We start from the raw sequence: 19580 nt of genomic DNA, 5'->3' as shown, positions 1-19580 counted from the left end.
AATTTGCATACATGGCTGATGAATGCACCAATGCAAATGGTCATCAAGTATTAAGTCATTTTTCAGAGTAGCAGCCGTGTTCGTCTGTATCCGCAAAAAGAACAGGAGTACTTGTGGCACCTTAGAGACTAACAAATGTATTTGAGCATAAGCTTCCGTGGGCTACAGCCCACTTCATCAGATGCATAGAATGGAACATATAGTAAGAAGATATACATTATTATCACTACAAAAGTTTTTTTCTCCTGCTGATAATAGCTCATCTTAATTAATTAGCCTCTTACAGTTTGTATGGCAACTTCCACCTTCTCTGTATGTATATATATATCTTCTTACTATATGTTCCATTCTATGCATCCGATGAAATGGGCTGTAGCCCACGAAAGCTTTATGCTCTAATAAATTTGTTAGTCTCTAAGGTGCCACAAGTACTCCTGTTCTTTTTATTAAGTCATTGTGTACGTTATCTTGATGTCAGTGGTAGGCCAGTACATGCATTTCTAGATGTTCAAGTTATAGAAAACAGATTGGCTGCATCTGTGACAACCCACATCTTAGAAGAGTTAAATGCTTGTCAATTGGACCCCAAACAGATGGCTGCTTGTGCATTTGATGGAGCTGCAAACGTCTCTGGAAGACATGGTGGAGCACAAGCTTTTCTCAGAGAAAAGTGTAACCCTAGTCTCTACTATACACACTGCAGAGGTGCCATTACTCCAACTAGTGCTAGTATGAGCTGCAGACTCTTCAAAAGACATTAAAAAAACTGTAAATTGAATGTCTTTATAATCATTTTTCAGCAAGAGTCCAAAAAGACTGAATATCTTGGAAAATATAGAGGATACACTGGGACTGAAGTTCAAAGTAGTCCAACCTGGGAAAACCCTCTGGCTTTCTCATGAGCAATCCTTGGCTGTTGTCTTAAAATTACTCCAGCCATGATTATTGTCTTTGGAAAGTATCTACCAAGATGGGATGGATCTAAGTAGTGAGGCTGGTGGATTACTTTTGCTAGTAGGTTCAGAGAAGACTATTGCTGTTCTCTCTCTTGTAAGTCTACTGTTGAAACCACTTGGGTCATTAAACAATGCCATCCAGGCATCTGCTACAACAGTGGTAGATCTTTGTCCAGCAATAGAAGCTACATTTGGATCAATCAGAGAGCTATCCATTGAAAAAGTACTGGAAGGAGCAAAGACTTCAGTCCAGAAGTTGAGTAATGAAGGCATTTATATTGAATCCTTAAGTGAAGAGGACAAGAAGTGTTTGTTAAGACAACTGAAAAAGTACACAGACTTGATTCTTAAAAATCTACAACAGCGACTTCTAGATTCTACTCAACCTCTACGTAGCTTTTACAGATCCCTGTCCCATAAAACACCGACAGTTGAGTGGAGTGAGGCACTACCAGCAATGGGGCTGCCATGTGCTCAGGACAAAATAGAGAATTTGAACAGAGAGTGGAATATTATACGACGAATGAATGAAGATTTGACTTCAACTTCTTTTTTATCATCACTAGTGGCTCGACCCGATCTTTATGCTCTGTTTCCTGGGCTGAAAGAAGTAGGAATTCATCTCTTGCTACTCCCAGTCAAATCAGCTACAGTCGAGCGTTCTTTTTCATCATTGAATAGAATTTTGTGTTTTGAAAGACATCGCCTTCTGCCTGATCATGTGAAGGAACTAATGAGCATATCAATTGAAGGAATGGAAGTACACACGAGAAGCCACCTAAGGTGAATGCATTGCATTCAAGAAGTTCATTAACAGAGTTGTGCAAAATTATCACAAGAAACCAAGAAGGATGTAGATGTAGTGCTTCATAGAAGGCTTGAGTAGCCAACTTTAATTTGTGTGATGATTTTAAAATCTAATAAAATGGTCATGAAACATTTTTCAGTTTTTACTATGGTGCCATACAGCCCAACTTCACCTCACGGTCTCACCCGTCGGCCCTGACCCCCACCCTGTACATTTGAACATCCCCCCCTCCCCCCGCAATTTCAATTTCTGGGGAAAACACTGCCAACTCCCTTTTTCAAACATGACTTAGGCACATAAGAGCCCAAGTTCCATTGAATTTTGATGAGGTTTAGGCTTCTAAGGGCCAGATTATTAGGCACCTACAGATGACAATAGGTTCCAAGTGGGATATTCTAAAGGGTCTAAGTAGGTTTGGTTCTAATTGCCATATAAATCATTTGGAAAATCAATGAGAATTGGCACCTGACCTGCTTAAGCACTTTTGAAAATACTCTTAGGCGCCTAGTGTGCATCATTAGGCACCTTTGAAAATCTGCCCCCTATGTGCCTAAGTCACTTAGGTGCTTCGGGAAATTTTACCCCACATCCGTTTACACCAGCTGCAGATCTGGTTACTTGTGTCTTTTGTAGAATCCTTTTTACCAAAGTTCTTTAGAGACCCTTGTTCACAGCACACTTCTGCATCGGGGTGAAACTTCACCCCAATACACAGGCCCAGTGTAGGACCAATACGCCACTTAAGTTTCACTTCAGCCCTCAAAATAGGACCCCTCTGCCCAGAGGTGAGTGTAACCCTAGAACCATATTTCCACTGGATTCTACTGCATCCTCTCATCAGACCTTGAATGTCCTAGGCTGGAGGCACAGTCCTCAACATTAAGTTTAAAAAAAAACCCCAAACCCCAACAAATCAAACTTTTATTTAAATTAGGCCCTGTTATTTAAATAGAAATTAATTTCTAAGGTGTTTCAATATTGACTTTTACAATATCTTTTGTTGGCATAAGGATTTAGAAAAAACTTTTATTTATTTCAATTCCTCTATTTCAGTTGTGGCTACATACATTTTTAATTCTCCCTCGGTGTATTTACTTTTTATATAAATTTACCTTTTTACCATTTGTTCTGACAGGGTTCATGTCCCCAGCCTGCCGTTTTTGCTGCTCGGTGACGAAAACAAGAGACTCTCTTTTCCTATTTTTGTCCAGAGTAGGTGGTCCCAGGCTCTCATGGGGGGGGGGGGGGGGAGGAGGCAGGGATAGCTCAGTGGTTTGAGCATTTGGCCTGCTAAAGCCAGGGTTGTGAGTTTAATCCTTGAGGGGGTCATTTAGGGATCTGGGGCAAAAATTGGGGATTGGTCCCTGCTCTGAGCAGGGGGTTGGACTAGATGACCTCCTGAGGTCCCTTCCAACCCTGATAGTCTATGATCTCTGCACAAAGGGGCATGTGGCTGACGCAGTCATCCTAAAGCTAAAAAGCTTCTGGGAATGGCTGAGGCTTTGGGATTCTTTTGTAGTTGTTTTGCTCAATGGCTTTTTCTAAGGGTACATCTACCCTGGAACGAGGGGTGTAACTCCCAGCTCAGGTAGATGTACACATGCTAAATTTGATTGAGCAAGAGCCTAAAAGTAGCAGAGTAGCTGCAGCAGTTTAGGAGGTGGGAAAGTCTAGCTGCCCAGAGTACAACCCCATCCAGGAGCCCAGGTATGTGTTCAGGAGGCTAACCATGCTGCTGCCCGCACTGCCATGCAGTGCTGTTTTTAGGCTAGGGCATGTATGTCTACCTGAGCTGGAAATTACACCCCCAACTGTAGTGTAGACACACCCAGAGTCTTCTCCTGCCTGCAAAGACTTTCAGCAATCAAACTGGGAAATCCTGACAGTTTTACTGCCCCTGCAGTGGGAGTTTGTTCATTTACATCAGGGCTGAACGTGGCTCAGTGTGAGCTGCCCACATGTGTACAAGGCCAGAAGATGTCCCCAGACGTTTGACACTGAGCATCAGGGGCCTGATTAGCCTCTCGTTTACTCCAATTTTACACTGCTGTAACTCTGCTAACTTCAGGGGTTTCACTCCTGATTTCCATCAGTAGCAGTGAGATCAGAACCAGGTTCCAGATCTGAAATTCAAAGTGCGGCACAATCGGGATGCAGGTTGGGGGGGTGGGGGAGGGGGCAGGAAGAAAGCCTTAAGCCACCTTTGTGTTTTCAAAATTCTGGCCTAACTGGGGCCTCCCCAGCTCCCAGTGCAATTTAGGGCAGCCCAGGGGCTGCTCTAATTTTCAACAGTCACCGATGGGCTGCTGCACGGCTCAGAGTATTCCAGCAATGGCACTGTCCTCCCCCAATTCTCCTCCTGCCCCAAGATGTGTCTTGCCAGAGACAGGGAAGAAAGGTGGCTTGGGGCTGCTTAAGCCACCCCTGCAGAGCCAAGGGAACCCCTCCTTTCTGGAGAAATCCCCAGCAGCTGTTCTGCACCCTTTTGTGGCTGGAGCCAAACGGAGGTGCCAAAATAAGGGACAGAATCAGGGTCCTGGTGTGTTGTCAAAAGTCCTGCTATTGCCTTACAGTCGTCTTCCCTGTAGATTACCTAGAGATGTGGATCAATGTAACCCTACCCTCTTAGTTCTTTACTGAATGATTCAGACTTCGTATGAAAAGGCCCAGGTACCTACTTCAGCAGCCTGACTGGGTCCGCTGATCCATGACTGGAAAAATCAGCTGAACAAAAGGCTACACATGACTGGAAGATCTTGAAATGGAAAGTACGCCTTGTGTGATTGTTATGGTTGCACCTAGACCCCTCAACTGTGATTGGGGCCTCATGGTGCTAGGTGCTGTACATACATAGTGTAAGAGAAAGTCTCTGCCCTGAAGAGTTTACAAGCTACACAAGATAAGACAGAGAAAGGGTGGGAGGGGAAACAGAGGCACAGGGAGAGGAAGTGACATGCCAGAAGTCAGTGGCTGAGGCCAGATGACAGCAATAATACCAAGCCCTAATTATAGTAATTTTCACCTGTAGGTCCAAAAGCTTTACAAAGGAGGTTCAGTATCATTACTCCCATTTTACAGATGAGGAAACAGAGGCACAGAGAGGAGAACTGGCTTGCCCAAGCTAACACAGAAGGCCATTGGCAGAGCCAGAAACAAAACCCAGGTCTCCCGAGTCCCTGTGCTTTATCCATTAGGTCACGCTGACTCCCTATTACACTAAGTGTGTGACCTATTAAAGTAAATGGCAATTAAATCATCTTACATTGCTCTGGCGGTGTCAAACTTGTGACAGCTTTGGATATGAAACATTAGATCTCCTCCATTTAGATATTCCATTACGAAAAAGAGGTTTTCCTAGAAAAACAATAAAAGACTAGAATTAGGTACTGAAAGTAAAAATACCATGAAGAAGGAGGGGGAGGAGAAAGGGGAAGGAAAGAAGGGTACAATACAAGGTTGGATTTCTGAAGCAACCAACTTATTTCACCGGTATTTCCTTTCCACTTTTTTTTCCTTGACCCCCTACTTAGCTCCCACTGCCCAGATTTGCATAATCACTGGTAAAAAACATAATAATAAACAATCCCTAACTCACACATAGCATTTTTCATGAGCAGATCTCAAAGTGCTTTAAAAAGGAGGTCAGTTTCATTATCCCCCTTTCAGCAATGGGGAAATGGAGGCAAGGAGCAGTGAAGTGACTTGCCCAAGACCAGCCAGCAGAGTGACAGAGCTGCGAATAGAGCCCAGGGCTTTTGAGTCTCAGTCCAGTGCATTGCTCACTAGGCTACACTGCCTGCCATGGGCCTCAATCGTAGAGACACTTGCCCATGTGAGCTACTTCATGTATGGCAATAGTCCAATAGGGAGTTTGATCCTGCAATGTGCTGAGCGCGTTGACCCTGATCCAGCAAAGCAAGTGCTTAATTTTAAGCAACTGAATAGTTCTATTGATGGGGAAGTACTTAAACAATTATTGCGAAGGTTTAAGTGAATAATAATTCTTGTCGTATGCCCAAAATGTGCTAACAGGTCACAGAAGTTTTAGAAAGCCGCTTCCTACTTCCAAACTGGATACGGACAAGTGTCCTAATACTGCAATTGGATCCCCACAGGAAGACTCTGAGGCTAGTACAGTGCCCCGTTATATAAATGGGGTCCTGCATAGGAATCATTAGCAGCACTGGACTCCAAAGTTTCCATTTCAGCTCTTTGCGTATGGGCATTGCGTATGGTTTTGATAGTGCAATTACAGTAGGGACAGCCCTGTCACTTGAGCCTGCACGAATCCGAGTGGATGCCCTGGTCTAGTGGTGTCAGAACACCACAGAGAATTATGCCAGGCTGGGTTCTTGCCCTTGCCCTGACTCTGGACTCAAGGACAAAAACTTCCTCTGGAGTCTTGGAAAAGTCCTTTGACCTCAATGTCTGATTCTACCAGGCTCTGAGGGACAGCCAGTGACATCAACTCCCACTGGGGCCCTCAAGAGTTTAGGAGTCTGAGGACCTTTCAGGAGGAGAGCGGGATTGTAGCTTGTGCATATGCAGAACTGAGATATTAATTATTGAGCTTAGAATTCTGTTGTGAACATTAATAAAACAATAGCTTAGACTATGAATTTAGGCAAAGTCTTAAATGAGTGTTGGGGCATAAACTGCATCATGCCAGGAAGCACTATGCCTCAGAGGTACCCTGGGAGACACAATTTCTCCCTTGCTTCTTTCTTGATCCTGAAGGGTAACAATTTGCCGCTGGCCTGTAAATTACTCTTCCAATCCTGCTGGCTCAGCTTCTCTGGCCAGCCAGTTCCCCTCCTCTCCCTGTTGCCATGCTCCAGGTGGGGAGTCAGCTGGCTAATAGTCCTGCTTACTCCCATGTTCCTGGACCTGGATAGGATCGTAAGGGGAGGTTTCTTCCTCCTGTTCTTGGGCATATATTCTGAGTCAGAGTACAGCCCGATGTTTGCAGTGTCATTTGAACATGAAAAACGCTATATACAGTGGGCACCTTTCAAATCTGGACATTCCCCACCTGTTGGAGTCAATCTTAAAATGGCCGATCCCTCACCCTCACAGATCTTGGGAGACAGGCCAGTCCTCACCTAAATTTAATGGTGTCCAGTTTGCAGATTAATTCCAGTTCTGCCGTTTCTCATTGGAGTCTGTTTTTGAAGTTTTTTTGCTGAAGAATTGCCACTTTTAGGTCTGTAATTGAGTGTCCAGGGAGGTTGACATGTTCTCTGACTGGTTTTTGAATATTATAATTCTTGACGTCTAATTTGTGTCCATTTATTCTTTTGCGTAGAGACTGTCCAGTTCAGCCAATGTACACGGCAGAGGGGCACTGCTGGCACATGATGGCATATATCACATTGGTAGATGTGCAGGTGAACGAGCCTCTGATAGTGTGGCTGATGTGATTAGGCCCTATGATGGTGTCCCCTGAATAGATATGTGGACACAGTTGGCAACGGGCTTTGTTGCAAGGATAGGTTCCTGGGTTAGTGGTTCTGTTGTGTGGTTGCTGGTGAGTATTTGCTTCAAGTTGGGGGGCTGTCTGTAAGTGAGGACTGGTCTGTCTCCCAAGTTCTGTGAGAGTGAGGGATCATCCTTCAGGATAGGTTGTAGATCTTTGATGATGCGTTGGAGAGGTTTTAGTTGGGGGCTGAAGGTGACGGCTAGTGGTGTTCTGTTACTTTCTTTGTTGGGCCTGTCCTGGAGTAGGTGATTTCTGGGTATTCTTCTGGCTCTGTCAATCTGTTTCTTCACTTCAGCAGGTGGGTATTGTAGTTGTAAGAACATTTGCTAGAGATCTTGTAGGTGTTTGTCTCTGTCTGAGGGGTTGGAGCAAATGCAGTTGTATCTCAGAGCTTGGCTGTAGACAATGGATCATGTGGTCTGGTCTGGATGAAAGCTGGAGGCATGTAGGTAAGTATAGTGGTCAGTAGGTTTCCAGTATACAGTGGTGTTTATGTGACCTTTGCTTATTAACATTGTAGTGTCCAGGAAGTGGATCTCTTCTGTGAACTGGTCCAGGCTGAGGTTGATGGTGGGATGGAAATTGTTGAAATCATGGTGGAATTCCTCAAGGGCTTCTTTTCCATGGGTCCAGATGATGAAGATGTCATCAATGTAACGCAAGTAGAGTAGGGGTGTTAGGGGAGGAGAGCTGAGGAAGCGTTGTTCTAAGTCAGCCATAAAAATGTTGGCATACTGTGGGGCCATGCGGGTACCCATAGCAGTGCCGCTGACTTGAAGGTATACATTGTCCCCAAATGTGAAATAGTTGTGAATGAGGACAAAGTCACAAAGGTCAGCCACCAGGTTAGCCGTGACATTCTCGGGGATACTGTTCCTGACGGCTTGTAGTCCATCTTTGTGTGGAACGTTGATGTAGAGGGCTTCTACATCCATAGTGGCCAGGATGGTGTTTTCTGGAAGATCACCAATGGATTGTAGTTTCCTCAGCAAGTCAGTGGTGTCTTGAAGATAGCTAGGAGTGCTGGTAGCGTAGGACCTGAGGAGAGAGTCTACATAGCCAGACAATCCTGCTGTCAGGCTGCCAATGCCTGAGATGATGGGGCGTCCAGGATTTCCAGGTTTATGGGTCTTGGGTAGCAGACAGAATACCCCGGTCAGGGTTCTAGGGATGTGTCTGTGCAGATTTGTTCTTGTGCTTTTTCAGGGAGTTTCTTGAGCAGATGGTGTCGTTTCTTTTGGTAACCCTCAGTGGGATCATAGCATCATATTCTCTGTATATATACATATCTTCCTACTGTATTTTCCACTGCATGCATCTGATGAAGTGGGCTTTAGCCCACAAAAGCTTATGCTCAAATAAATTTGTTAGTCTCTAAGGTGCCACAAGTACTCCTCGTTCTTTCTAATGTCAGACCAGTTACTGAAGAGGAAGAAATATCTTCCCATGGCTTTAATGGTCACAAATATTTGACCCATTCATGTGGTAGGCATGCATACCACGTACACCTGCTATTGGTTTCCTTTGTTATCCTTGCAAATGTGTGCTATTCTAGGGCCAAGTCCCCAGATGGTGTAAATTCACATAACTCCACTGAGGTCAATGGAAATAGGCTGATTTACACCAGAGGAGGATCTGGCCCTCCAAGCCCACCTATATCAGTATGTATAGGCCTGCCTTGGGTCTGACCCTGTACATTCTTCGATGCATTGACTTCAGTGGGACTACTTAGGTGACAAATGGCTTGTGCAGGATCCTGCCTCCATCAATTTGTGGTTATAGGAAGTACAGAAGATACTATTTGCAATGAAAAACTTTTGGGGACAATCAAAGCCTAACTGCTAAAGACAAAATGACTGAGGGTTTAATTTTGTTCTTCAGTGCTAAAGAATGTTTCCCCTTGTGTAATATCAGCCTATTCTCTAGAGATGGCAGCATTTCCTACAGCTGCCAGCCAATTCAATTCAGTCCTCATCTCACACAATTAGCTTTTGATTCTGATTCTCGCACTTTGTCTTTTACTGAATGTTAAATACCTTATTTGAGATGCTCTGCTTTGCAAGTCCATCTGCTTGATTTAAAGCAGCAAACACATCTGAATATGTATACAAAGATGCAGGTGTAGATTACTGTATCTCCACATACTAAAGGCCTCCTGGCATAATTTAGCAAAGGTCAGCAAAAGGCTAATTGCACCAATTAAGTCTCACTTAGGACTTCAAAACAGAGTTCTCTGTAGTGCTTAAATAGAGAAGCTAACCTACCCCTCCTACAAGGTGATAGAACTGCCCCTATTGCTGGTTTCAGGACTGGTTGAAAATTTTCCAAAATTCCTTTTGGATGGAAAATTGGGTTTTTGACTAAGCCAAAATTGCCTTCTGCTCAAAAATTTTCAATCTTTTGTTGGGAAAACCTAAAAATGCTCTAATTTTCCGCTGAAAACTGAAAAGGTTTTGGCCAAAACACTTTGGTTTTAAATCTGTGATAAAAAGTCAAAATTTTCTGCAGTGGCAAAAAAAAATTCTGACCAGCTTTTCTTAAAAACCCCAACCTATGGACCAGATGTTTAGCTGGTATAAATGGTGCTGATTGTCAGTAGAGGAATGGGATAGTCAATGGAGCTATGCAGATTTACTCCAGCTGAGACTATTGCTCTCTGTCACTTTAATAATCCCTGACACCCGCTTTCCTCCTTTCCTTGACTACCCGCTGTGCAGAGGGCAGAACTCTGCCCCTATCATGTACTGACATCATCCTGAGTACTGTAATGTCTTTTCAATACAGACTTGATATTTTTGATGTGACAATGATCCATTGTGAACCTGAATGTGGGGGACAATTGTGTTTTTACAACTTTTCTCAAAGCTAGTCTTTTGAACTGCCCTGGCTTAAATTTGTATGATGCTGATATAACAGCATAGTGACAGGCACAGAAAACCTAGCCACTGCTGATAGCAGAGATGAGTGGAAACAGGCATTTCCAACTCAAAGAAAAATCTGAAGATTCAATATTTTTTTTGTCCTGAATCAGGATGAAAAGTCAGATTACTGAAATATTTCATGGATCAAAATATTCTGAGAAATTTTGATTCAGAAATAGATAGGCATTTCTTTTCATCATTGTCGATCACAATGAAATATGTCAACATGCCCATACTGAAATGTTTTATTATAGTTTGTTGAACTGACCCAAAATGTTTCATTTAGAATAAGTTCAAAATTAAACTCCATTTCCTTATGATGCTACATTGCCCCATGGGAATCTTAGACTGGGAGCCTGAAGGTCCCATTTGGGCCAGGGTCCCTGACTGGACTACATTTCCCATAATGCACCTGCGAGCACATGTGTCCTTTGATTCAACACCCAGCTTGGTCGGAGGGGGAGGCCATGTTGCCCATAGGGGAGAATGGGGGCCTGAAGTACAACTGCCATTAGGCAATGCAGCACAATATGGAAATGAAGTTTAATGTTGAACTGACTCAAAATGTTCGAAATATTCTGATTCAGATTGATGGAAATTTAAAAAAAAACAACAACAACAAAAAAGCAGCAAAATCTAAATGTTTCACTGGAAAATTCAATTTTCCAGAAATGCCATTCTCTACATTCAGTGTCATTTTGATAGGGAATTCCTGACCAGCTCTAATCAAGATGTGGGTTTGATATGTTGATAAGAGGATGACGGGAGTGCTTGTATATATTAATGGCCTAATGCTGCATGGTACTGAGTGTTCGCCATGACATCCTGAGTGCACTCCACACCCACTGAAGCTTCTTGAAACTCTCAGCTCATCACAGAATTGGCTCCCAAGATTTTATTTTTAATGGAAGTTAAAGGGTCTGATTCTCCTTTTCCCTAAGGCCCTTTACACTATTCTGTCAGTGAACAGGAGTCTTAAAGTGTTAAGTCCCATATGTTAACGTGACATGTTATGTCAAATTTGGCTCAGCCTTTAGGTGTTCTGCAAATGAGCTGTTACAAAAGATAAGGCTAACAGCATAGAAATGTTTCAGTAACATTTATTTTTAAACTACAATAAATGTGGTTTCTATTTTACTGTTAGAGGGACCTTAATGTAAACTAGAATCTGGTGTATGAAGTGAAACAAGCTGTAAACAAAAATGTAACTGACTTTCAAAAATAGAAAGTCTATTTTTAGTGTTCAAGATCAGCAAAATGCAAAAATCAATCAATAAATAAAAAGCAGCAGCATAAATGGTGAAGAGTTAATTCAGAGATTAACACTGTATCGGAGTAAATAATTTCAGGATTAGGATCATGGGAATTATAAAACAGTTTTTACCATGTCCCTTTAAATCACATGAAATAAAAGTTTTTTAACACAGCATATAATTAGCCAGTTGAACTCACTGCTGAGAAGATCATGGTGACCAAAAAAAAAGAAAGAAAAGGTAAATATCAAAAACATTTGAAAAAAGTGCATCTTCATTTATTCTAAGGAGGCTAAAAATGACAAGTGGCTTGATTTTCACGAGTGCTGAAGAATTGCATCTTCCACGGAAGTCAGTGAGAGCTGTAGGTGCTCAGCATCTCTGAAATTCAGGCCAAAGGACTATCAATTCTCATAGTTCGTAGCATACATTGATCATCACTTGCTGGGATCAAGCAGAAACTACTTCCCGTAATGGATAATACTGTCCAAACTAGGTACATTAGGGAGATATTTTATTCCTCTGAAGACACGTGGCAGATATTGATGTTGATGAAGAACACTGGACTGAAAGGACTATTGGTCTGTCTCAGTATGGAGATGCCTATGTTCCTGTTTCTACCATTCTTTGTAGATGCATTCAGTACATAAAGGAACTCAGAAACTTCGCATTGCCAACAAATCAATATTTCAGAAAGGTTTCTGACTCACGCTTCTCTGTTTGAAGCCACTTATCAAAAGCCAGTCCAGTGAAGCCTTCAAAAAGAGATTCCCATAATAACTCCTAGGCATGGCTTCTACACACCAGTGCATCTGCTATGAAATGCTTACTCTGAGGATATTCTGATTAAAACGTGCCTCCATCGAGTGGTGAGAGAATGTCTGCGGCTTGTTACAGCTCTCTCATTCAGAATGACTTTCATGAGTTGAATGATCACTGCTTGACTCGGTCAGAGGAGAAAAACATAAGTCAGAAATCAATCACAGTCTACGGGCGATTTGGATTAAAAAGACATGCGCTAAGTCCTACAGCTACAGTGTGAAATGAAGAGGCCAAACTGCTTTAAAATGTTGAAAAGTTGACTTGGGTAAAACCAAAGAAGATGCTTAACATGCGTCAAGAGGGGAATATAACATCATGCCGAAGAGAGGGGGGCCTGAAGTGATCACTCATTTAACCTCGTTGCATTTTTCAGGACTGTTCACTGTACAGATCCTTGTGCTTCAGGGCATAAGCCAACCTCTGACCCTAGGAGCCTAGGAGAAGCTTTTCCTGGAGGCAGGTTACCCCATAACTGCCGACTGTAGGGTTATTGCACTTCCTCTGAAGCAGCTGGTGTTGGCCACTGTTGATGGCAGGATCTTGGACTATATAAACCAACACTCTGTTCTAGCAACATCTACATTGCTATACATCATTCCCACTGGTGTCTCACCCAACCTACCTTTGAATATCAACCACCTCCACTGGGAGTATATTTCACTTCCCAGTTGTTATTATTGTTAAGAATACTTTTCCTATTATCTAGTCTCAGTTTTCTTTCCTTAGTTTCAGGTCATTTATCTTTCCCCCACAATCTCTGAAACTGTACATAATTTCCTTCCCGTATGTTATGGGTATCCCTTTGCTCATCCTCCTGAAAGGACTAAAATAGATGCCAGGATTCAAAATTTCATGATCTACTGACACAGGAGTTCACAGACTTTTCCACAGTAAATTTCATCCACTGTCCTTAAACACGTGTTGTTTGGGAAGCTAACTGCATATGCAACAGAGGTACTATTTGTTTCCTATGACACTGGCTGCTATGTTGTTAATCTAGCACTAAGCAACATCTAACATCGCCAAATTATGGTATACGAATGAGCATGGAAGCCTCCTGAGATGAATCCAGACCTTCCAGAGCTGCCTGAGTGAACAGAGTGGTCATTGGGATGTCATTCCAGATTTTATCCCCAGTTAAACTTGTCTTAATGCCAGTTTAAAATTTTAGTATATAGAGCAGTGGTCCTCAAACTGCCTAGGGGAGTGCAGAGGAACATGGCGGGGGGGGGGGGGAACAAGGCCCGGGCCAGCCCCCATGGAGGGCGAGGAGGGAGCACCACCCAGCCCTGCTCCACCCCTAGCTCTGCCACAGCCCCAGCTCCCAGCTGCTGCTCCGCTCCTGGCTCTAGCCTTGGCCCCCAACCGTGGCCTGACCATGGCTTCCCCTCCCGGCCCCAGCCCCAGCCCCCAGGTGCGGCCCCACTCCTGGCCCGGCCTCAGCCCTGCCCCCAGCCTCAGCCTCAGCCCCAGCCCCTGGCTGCAGCTCCGTTCCTGTCCCCAGACCCGTCCCCAGGTGTGGCCTCAGCCTTGGCCCCCTTATCCCTCTCCATATGCCCCCCCGGGACCCGCAGCCCTGCTCCAGAGCGGTGGCGTGGACAGGGGAAAGGGGGGTGTGACCCTGAAAAGTTTGGGGACCACTGATATAAAGGGAAGGAAACAAACTGGTTCTTTTTAATTTGCCTGGTATGGTGCTTGAAAGGCTGGTCAGGGACACAGAGAAAACCTCTGGAAGCTACGTTTTGCATCCGGGTGCACAAGGCTCATGCACGATTTAAGTCCCACTTAAGCCTTGTTTTGAGAGCTTAAATAGTGATATGTCTTTTGCTGTCCCCCTGCACAGGACTGAATTTCACCCTTAGTACGTACTGCAACCCCCGGTGCACCACAGGGGCTCTCTGCACAGCCAGTCTTAGGTGGGGAAAGCAGGATAAATCGACAGGGGCCAAAGTCCAAGCATGCTCCCCGGAGCGGATCAGCTGGCTAAGTGTCCTATCCACCCTACACCCAGCACTCTCTGGATGAAAGCTGGGGATGAGGTCAAAGTTTCCAAGGCACATGCTGAGACTGAAGGTTTTGTTTCAGAGAACTTTCCTCAGAGTAAACAGGCTCAGGCTTTAGCCCACTAACCGGAGTAAAGCAGAGTGTCCCCAGCATGTTCGGGGACAAATGGAAAGCCCGTATGTACCTTGGTTTGGAATGTACAATACACATGGGTTAGAAACGGGTGCTCCCAAGCCAAGGAGAGGACTCTCTTTTCCACCATGGTGCATTCGACGTCATCGTCCATCAAAACCACATCCTTCTTCAGAGCCTTCACAGCGAAAAACTGATCCGTATTCTTTAACTCGGCAAGGAAGACCTAGAAGGGGAAGGCCACCTCATATAAGAAGTGTGTTTTCTCAAATCATGTTCAGACCCATTTAAAGAAGTGAGTTGAGCATAACTGGCTCAACACCAGGTTGATGAGACAACTTAGAGTGGAAGGATGATCTAGTGGCTAAGTCACCCGACTAGGACTCAGGGAGCCTGAGTTCAGGTCCCGATTCTGTCCCAAACCTCTGAGGCTTTGGGAAAGTCACTCAATCTACTCGGCATTTGTAAAATAGGGGTAACACTTTCCTGCCTCATAGGGGTGTTGTGGGGATAAATCCATTAATGACTATGAGGTGCCCAGTTACCACAGTGATGCGGGCCATGTAAGTAGATGGAACACTTCAGACAGGTGAAAATTTTGGTGACTGAAACCAGTTTTATGCAAGTTTTCATAAATAATGTTTTCCATTTTCTGACCTACCACGACAATACTCTAAAAGACATATGGGGGAGTATTATTTTGTCAGCAATATATAAATGGAATGTTTGGGGTCAGATCCTCAGCTGGGATAAATCAATGTAGCTCCACTGATTGCCTGATTTATACGAGCTGAGGATCTGGCTCTAAATGCAAGGTCAGAGGGCAGTATGAATAGAGAGGTTGCACTTCTACAGTGTTTCTCGGCTGAGGATCTCAAAGCATGTAGCAAGTACTAATGAATTGAGTCTTAGAGAAATAGGCAAGCTTTATTATACCTTTTTTACAGATGGGGAAACCGAGGCACTCAGAGGCAAAATGACCGAATGAGCCAGGAGCAGAGTTGGAAGTAGACTGACTTCTAGGCCCCCGGGCTAATTACAGTACTGGGCAACCATGTGGCTTAGTGGACCAAGCACTGTACTGGGCCTCAGAGGACCTGGCCTCACTTCTTAACTCTGTCATAAATTTTCCAGATGATCTTGGGCAAGTCACTTCCAGCTCTGTGTGTCAGTTTCCCCATCTCTATCATGGGGATACTGACATCCTTTATAAAATGCTTTGAGATCGATGGATAAAAAGCACTATATAAGAGTTAGGTCTTATTATTAACACTCCCCTTGGTTAGCTAAACGTCCAAGAATAATCAATGAGGCTTCCTCGGTACTGTTTACTGAACCGTAGATATGGAAAAGTGCAGGGGATCCGCAACCCCCTTGCAAGTTTTATTTATTCCTTTGGTTATTTGTATGTTTAACTTACCAGTGTGCTGTGTATCGCCTCTCCCATGCCATATGGGGAATAATCAGAAATATTAATGCTGACGCTATAACAACTCTCTCTCAGTGCCCCTCCATGCTATGGAATATTCTTTAAGAGAGGGGCTCAAGGGATAGTAACCAGCATGGAACTGACTGACTGGGAGGCAGGAGAGGGTAGGAGACAGTAAGGTCAATGCAGTGGCAATGGGCTTCTACACAGATGGCCCAGTACCATCGAAACCCATACAGATCTCTGGAGAGTGGCAGGGTATGAAGGCTGAACACCCTGTGTCTTCTCCAAAGGAGGACACACCCCACCCCAACCAATGGAAGAATTTGGAGAGGATTCTGTGGAGGAAGCTTGTCGTGTTTTCTGCTCCCACCCGGTTTTCTGTGGAAGGGCCTGATTTGGCCCTTCCGTACTAAGCTTGTTCAACTATGGAAAGCAAAATGGAAAAAAATAAATCAGATGTTTCATTAACGATTTAAGACGTGGCCACAGCAATTGCTTCAGTCCATAAAATATGTAAGAATCAGCCATACACCCAGGGGCAGGTTCCATCTCTGATGTCTTTGGGCAACATGTGCATGCTCATTAGTTGATGCTAAATTGCAATGAAGAGTTGCTTCCGAATTGCCTCTCAGAACTGCATGAGCGCCAGATGAGTTCACTGAAGGCAGAAGATTCGAGTTTCAGATCCAAGGCACAGATCCCCAGCCGGTTGAGACGGGTAGAGCTCTATTGACTCAGTGGAGCTATACAGATTTACATCAGCTGAAGATCTGGCCCCAAACACCTAAGGGATGTAGCTGAATCCAGCCTGAGTAAGGGGCAGAGCATAGTTGCACTGCCCCAAGAACAGGGGGCTTCACAATCTGGTCCTTGCTTCCTCTTTGCTTTGAAGGGGGAAGTAATCTACTCCAGCCTTTTTACAGGTGCAGCTTACTACCTCCTCTGAACTAGCTCAGCTGTGCTGGCTGATAGCAGAGCCAGGACGCCACCCAGTCCATTCTCTGCCCAACTTCTCCCCACCCACATGCATAAAAGGGGAAGTAGCAGCCTGGCTGCAGCTTTCCCCTCTACACAGGCTCTGGTGATGTGGATAGCCGATGCAGGGGAGTGAGAGGGCCCTTATATTATATTTACTCTCCTATGCAGAGGTGGGGCTGGGTTTATGCTTGAGCCCTGGGAGAGTTAGGTTTCTATGCAATGCAACAGTCAGGTACCCGTGGTGATGTTTACATCTTATTTATCATTAAGGAGGTTTGGGTCAGTGTTTCTTCCGAGGTTTGGAAACACAGTCATGCCTTCTGCCCCTGGCAAGGCAACATCCACGCAGGCATTGAAAAGCTGTTTATATTCTCCAGCAGTGCAATACCTGGCTTCACTTAGCACACGTCAGCCCCATCTCACTTACCTTGCCAAAGCTTCCCTTTCCCAACATTTTGTGTAAGACAAAATCATCGATTGTTAATTTCAGCTGCTCAGACTTCTGGTCTTTCCCCGGTTCTGATTCCACGAGAGACTCAGGGCTTGTCACATCTTCCACCGGCGTCTCCCAGGAGATTCCCTGTGGCTCTGAAATGAACCCCAAAGCAAAATAAACACCCAGAAACAAAACAAAAAACCCACATCCTACTTTTACATTTTTCAAAGACACCCAGTTCCAATTAAAATCAATGGCAATCCGGTGTCCACACTCACTAGGTGGATTTCAGGCATTGTACCTCAATCTCCTTCTAGTTACGTCAGTTTTTACAGTGGTGTAACTCCACTGACTTAAGTAGAGTGACTCCCGATTTTACGTGGGTGTAAATGAAAGAGAATGACACCCTTTAACTGCAGTGTTGCTTTCAAAGCTGAAGAACAGGGCCAAACCCTTAGATTTGGTGCAGCTTTTACTTGACATTGCTTCTTGCTGGCTGTCACACTATGCCATGACATCTTACCCTTGAGCCTCTTTCAAGCCCATTGCTAAGGCTGCTGTGTGAAACAGACGAGACACTGTTTAAATTTCATGCTCCTATCCCAGAAGTTCAGATCAGGTTGGCTGTCTTTGCTGTCAGTTTCTGGAGTGGAACTTTCAAGAGGTTCCTGGCTATTCTATTTATTTAGATTTATAAAAACCTGTATAGGAATCTATTCCTTACTGAACCTATACCATAAACTCAAACACACAATACCATATAGAGGATTGCTCAGCCCACCTTGACAGATAAAATAAATATCCACTGGGGAAGAGATGGTCCCTTAGGTAAGGGGACCATCTCTTTAAAAATGGTTTAAAGCCGGTCCCAAACCATTTAAAGCTTTATAGGTTAACACCAACATTTTGAACTCCACCTAGAAACTAACTGCAAGCCACTGCAGATGTAATTCACTGATCAGCGTATGTTAGATCCTCCTCTGGGGCCAATTCACAAAGGATGCAAGTCTCGCTCTTTAGGGTCAGAGAATCACAGAAATGTTGGGCTGGACGAGACCTCGAGAGGTCACCCAGCCCAGTTCCCTGCGCTGAGGCAGGACCAAATATACCTAGACCAGGAGTTCTCTGGACAAATTATTTGGCGGCCCACTTTTGCTGGTGGCCACGCTCACACTTTTTCCTAAAATATTTAATTAGCTTAGGAAAAACATATAAATATGCACATAGGCACGTCCAAATCACTGTAATTTATTTATGGCTACCTAGTAAGTCTGCTGTGAAAAGTGATATTAACAAACTTACATGTACCACTTTTCACAGCAGACTTATCATAGAATCGTAGAATATCAGGGTTGGAAGGGACCTCAGGAGGTCATCTAGTCCAACCCCCTGCTCAAAGCAGGACCAATCCCCAACTAAATCATCCCAGCCAGGGCTTACTCAGCCCCGGCTGCCTGGGGATAAATTAAGCCCTGGATGAGGGGTGGGGGAGGGAGTAGCAAGGGCCGGCGGGGGCGAGGGTTGGCTGCGGGAGGCAGCAGGGGGCTGGAGCCTGAAGCCCTGTGGCTAGGGGACGGAACCCAAGGCCCCAGAGCTGAAGCCCAGGTCTGAAGCCTGAAGCCTCGTGGCCAGAGCCTACCGCCACACCACCCCCAGGCTGAAGCCCAAAGCCTGAGCCCCACCATCCCTGAGAAGGTGGGGAACTCACCGGCTTCTCCTCCAGAGTTGTGCCCCAGGCGTCTCCAGAGGGAGACAGGGCCCAACCCTGGCTGGAAGCCCCATCAACCAACACCAAGACATCCAGGAGCACCAGGGAGTGGGAGGAGCCACTGCTCCCTCTTCCCTCCCATTACAGCCCAGGAGTCTGTGGCCGCAAGAAAAGCTCCTGGTAGCTGCATTTGGCCACGGTGGCTGCATTTGAGGAACGCTGTCCTAGACCACCCTGGACAGGTGTTTGTCCAACATGTTCTTAAAAACCTGCAATGGTAGGGATTCCACAACCTCCCTTGGTAACCTCTTCCAGCACTTAAGTATCCTTAACGTTAGAAAGTTTTTCCTACTATCGAACCAAAATTTTCCTTGTTGCACACTAAGCCAATTGCTTCTTGTCCTACTCCACGTGGACATGGAGAAGAATTGCTCACTGTTTTCTTCCTTTTACTGAGCTGTAGAGAGTCATGCTACTGGTGCGAGAGGCCTCTGGTGTTGACCAAGATGGCCGTCATAACAAAGGCTCCAGAGCATTGGTATAACATGCTTCTGCTTTCATAAGTGGGCTGCAGCATTCTGCAAAAGCTTCATTTTCCCAGGGGTCTCCATGTGCAGCCCTCATGCAGAGCAATGTGATCTTGAGATGACA

The 19580-nt window shown here is 44.8% G+C and overlaps 1 protein-coding gene across 3 annotated transcripts in view; it reads right to left on the bottom strand.

The window, feature by feature from the left end:
- The window catches only part of PRKCQ (protein kinase C theta), an 85995-nt gene that overhangs the window by 20337 nt on the left and 46078 nt on the right, over window positions 1–19580 (bottom strand). For all 3 annotated transcript variants that reach the window (XM_074942682.1, XM_074942683.1, XM_074942684.1), the window contains 3 exons: window positions 17213–17373; window positions 14428–14601; window positions 5027–5118 (listed from right to left, as the gene is read on the bottom strand). In XM_074942682.1, coding sequence (XP_074798783.1) covers window positions 5027–5118; window positions 14428–14601; window positions 17213–17373 — 427 coding nt within the window. The remainder of the gene's footprint in view (window positions 1–5026; window positions 5119–14427; window positions 14602–17212; window positions 17374–19580) is intronic.

This window comes from Natator depressus, chromosome 1 (genome assembly GCF_965152275.1).
Source record: "Natator depressus isolate rNatDep1 chromosome 1, rNatDep2.hap1, whole genome shotgun sequence".
Lineage (NCBI taxonomy): Eukaryota > Metazoa > Chordata > Testudines > Cheloniidae > Natator > Natator depressus.
This window is presented reverse-complemented; position numbering and strand designations above follow the sequence as displayed.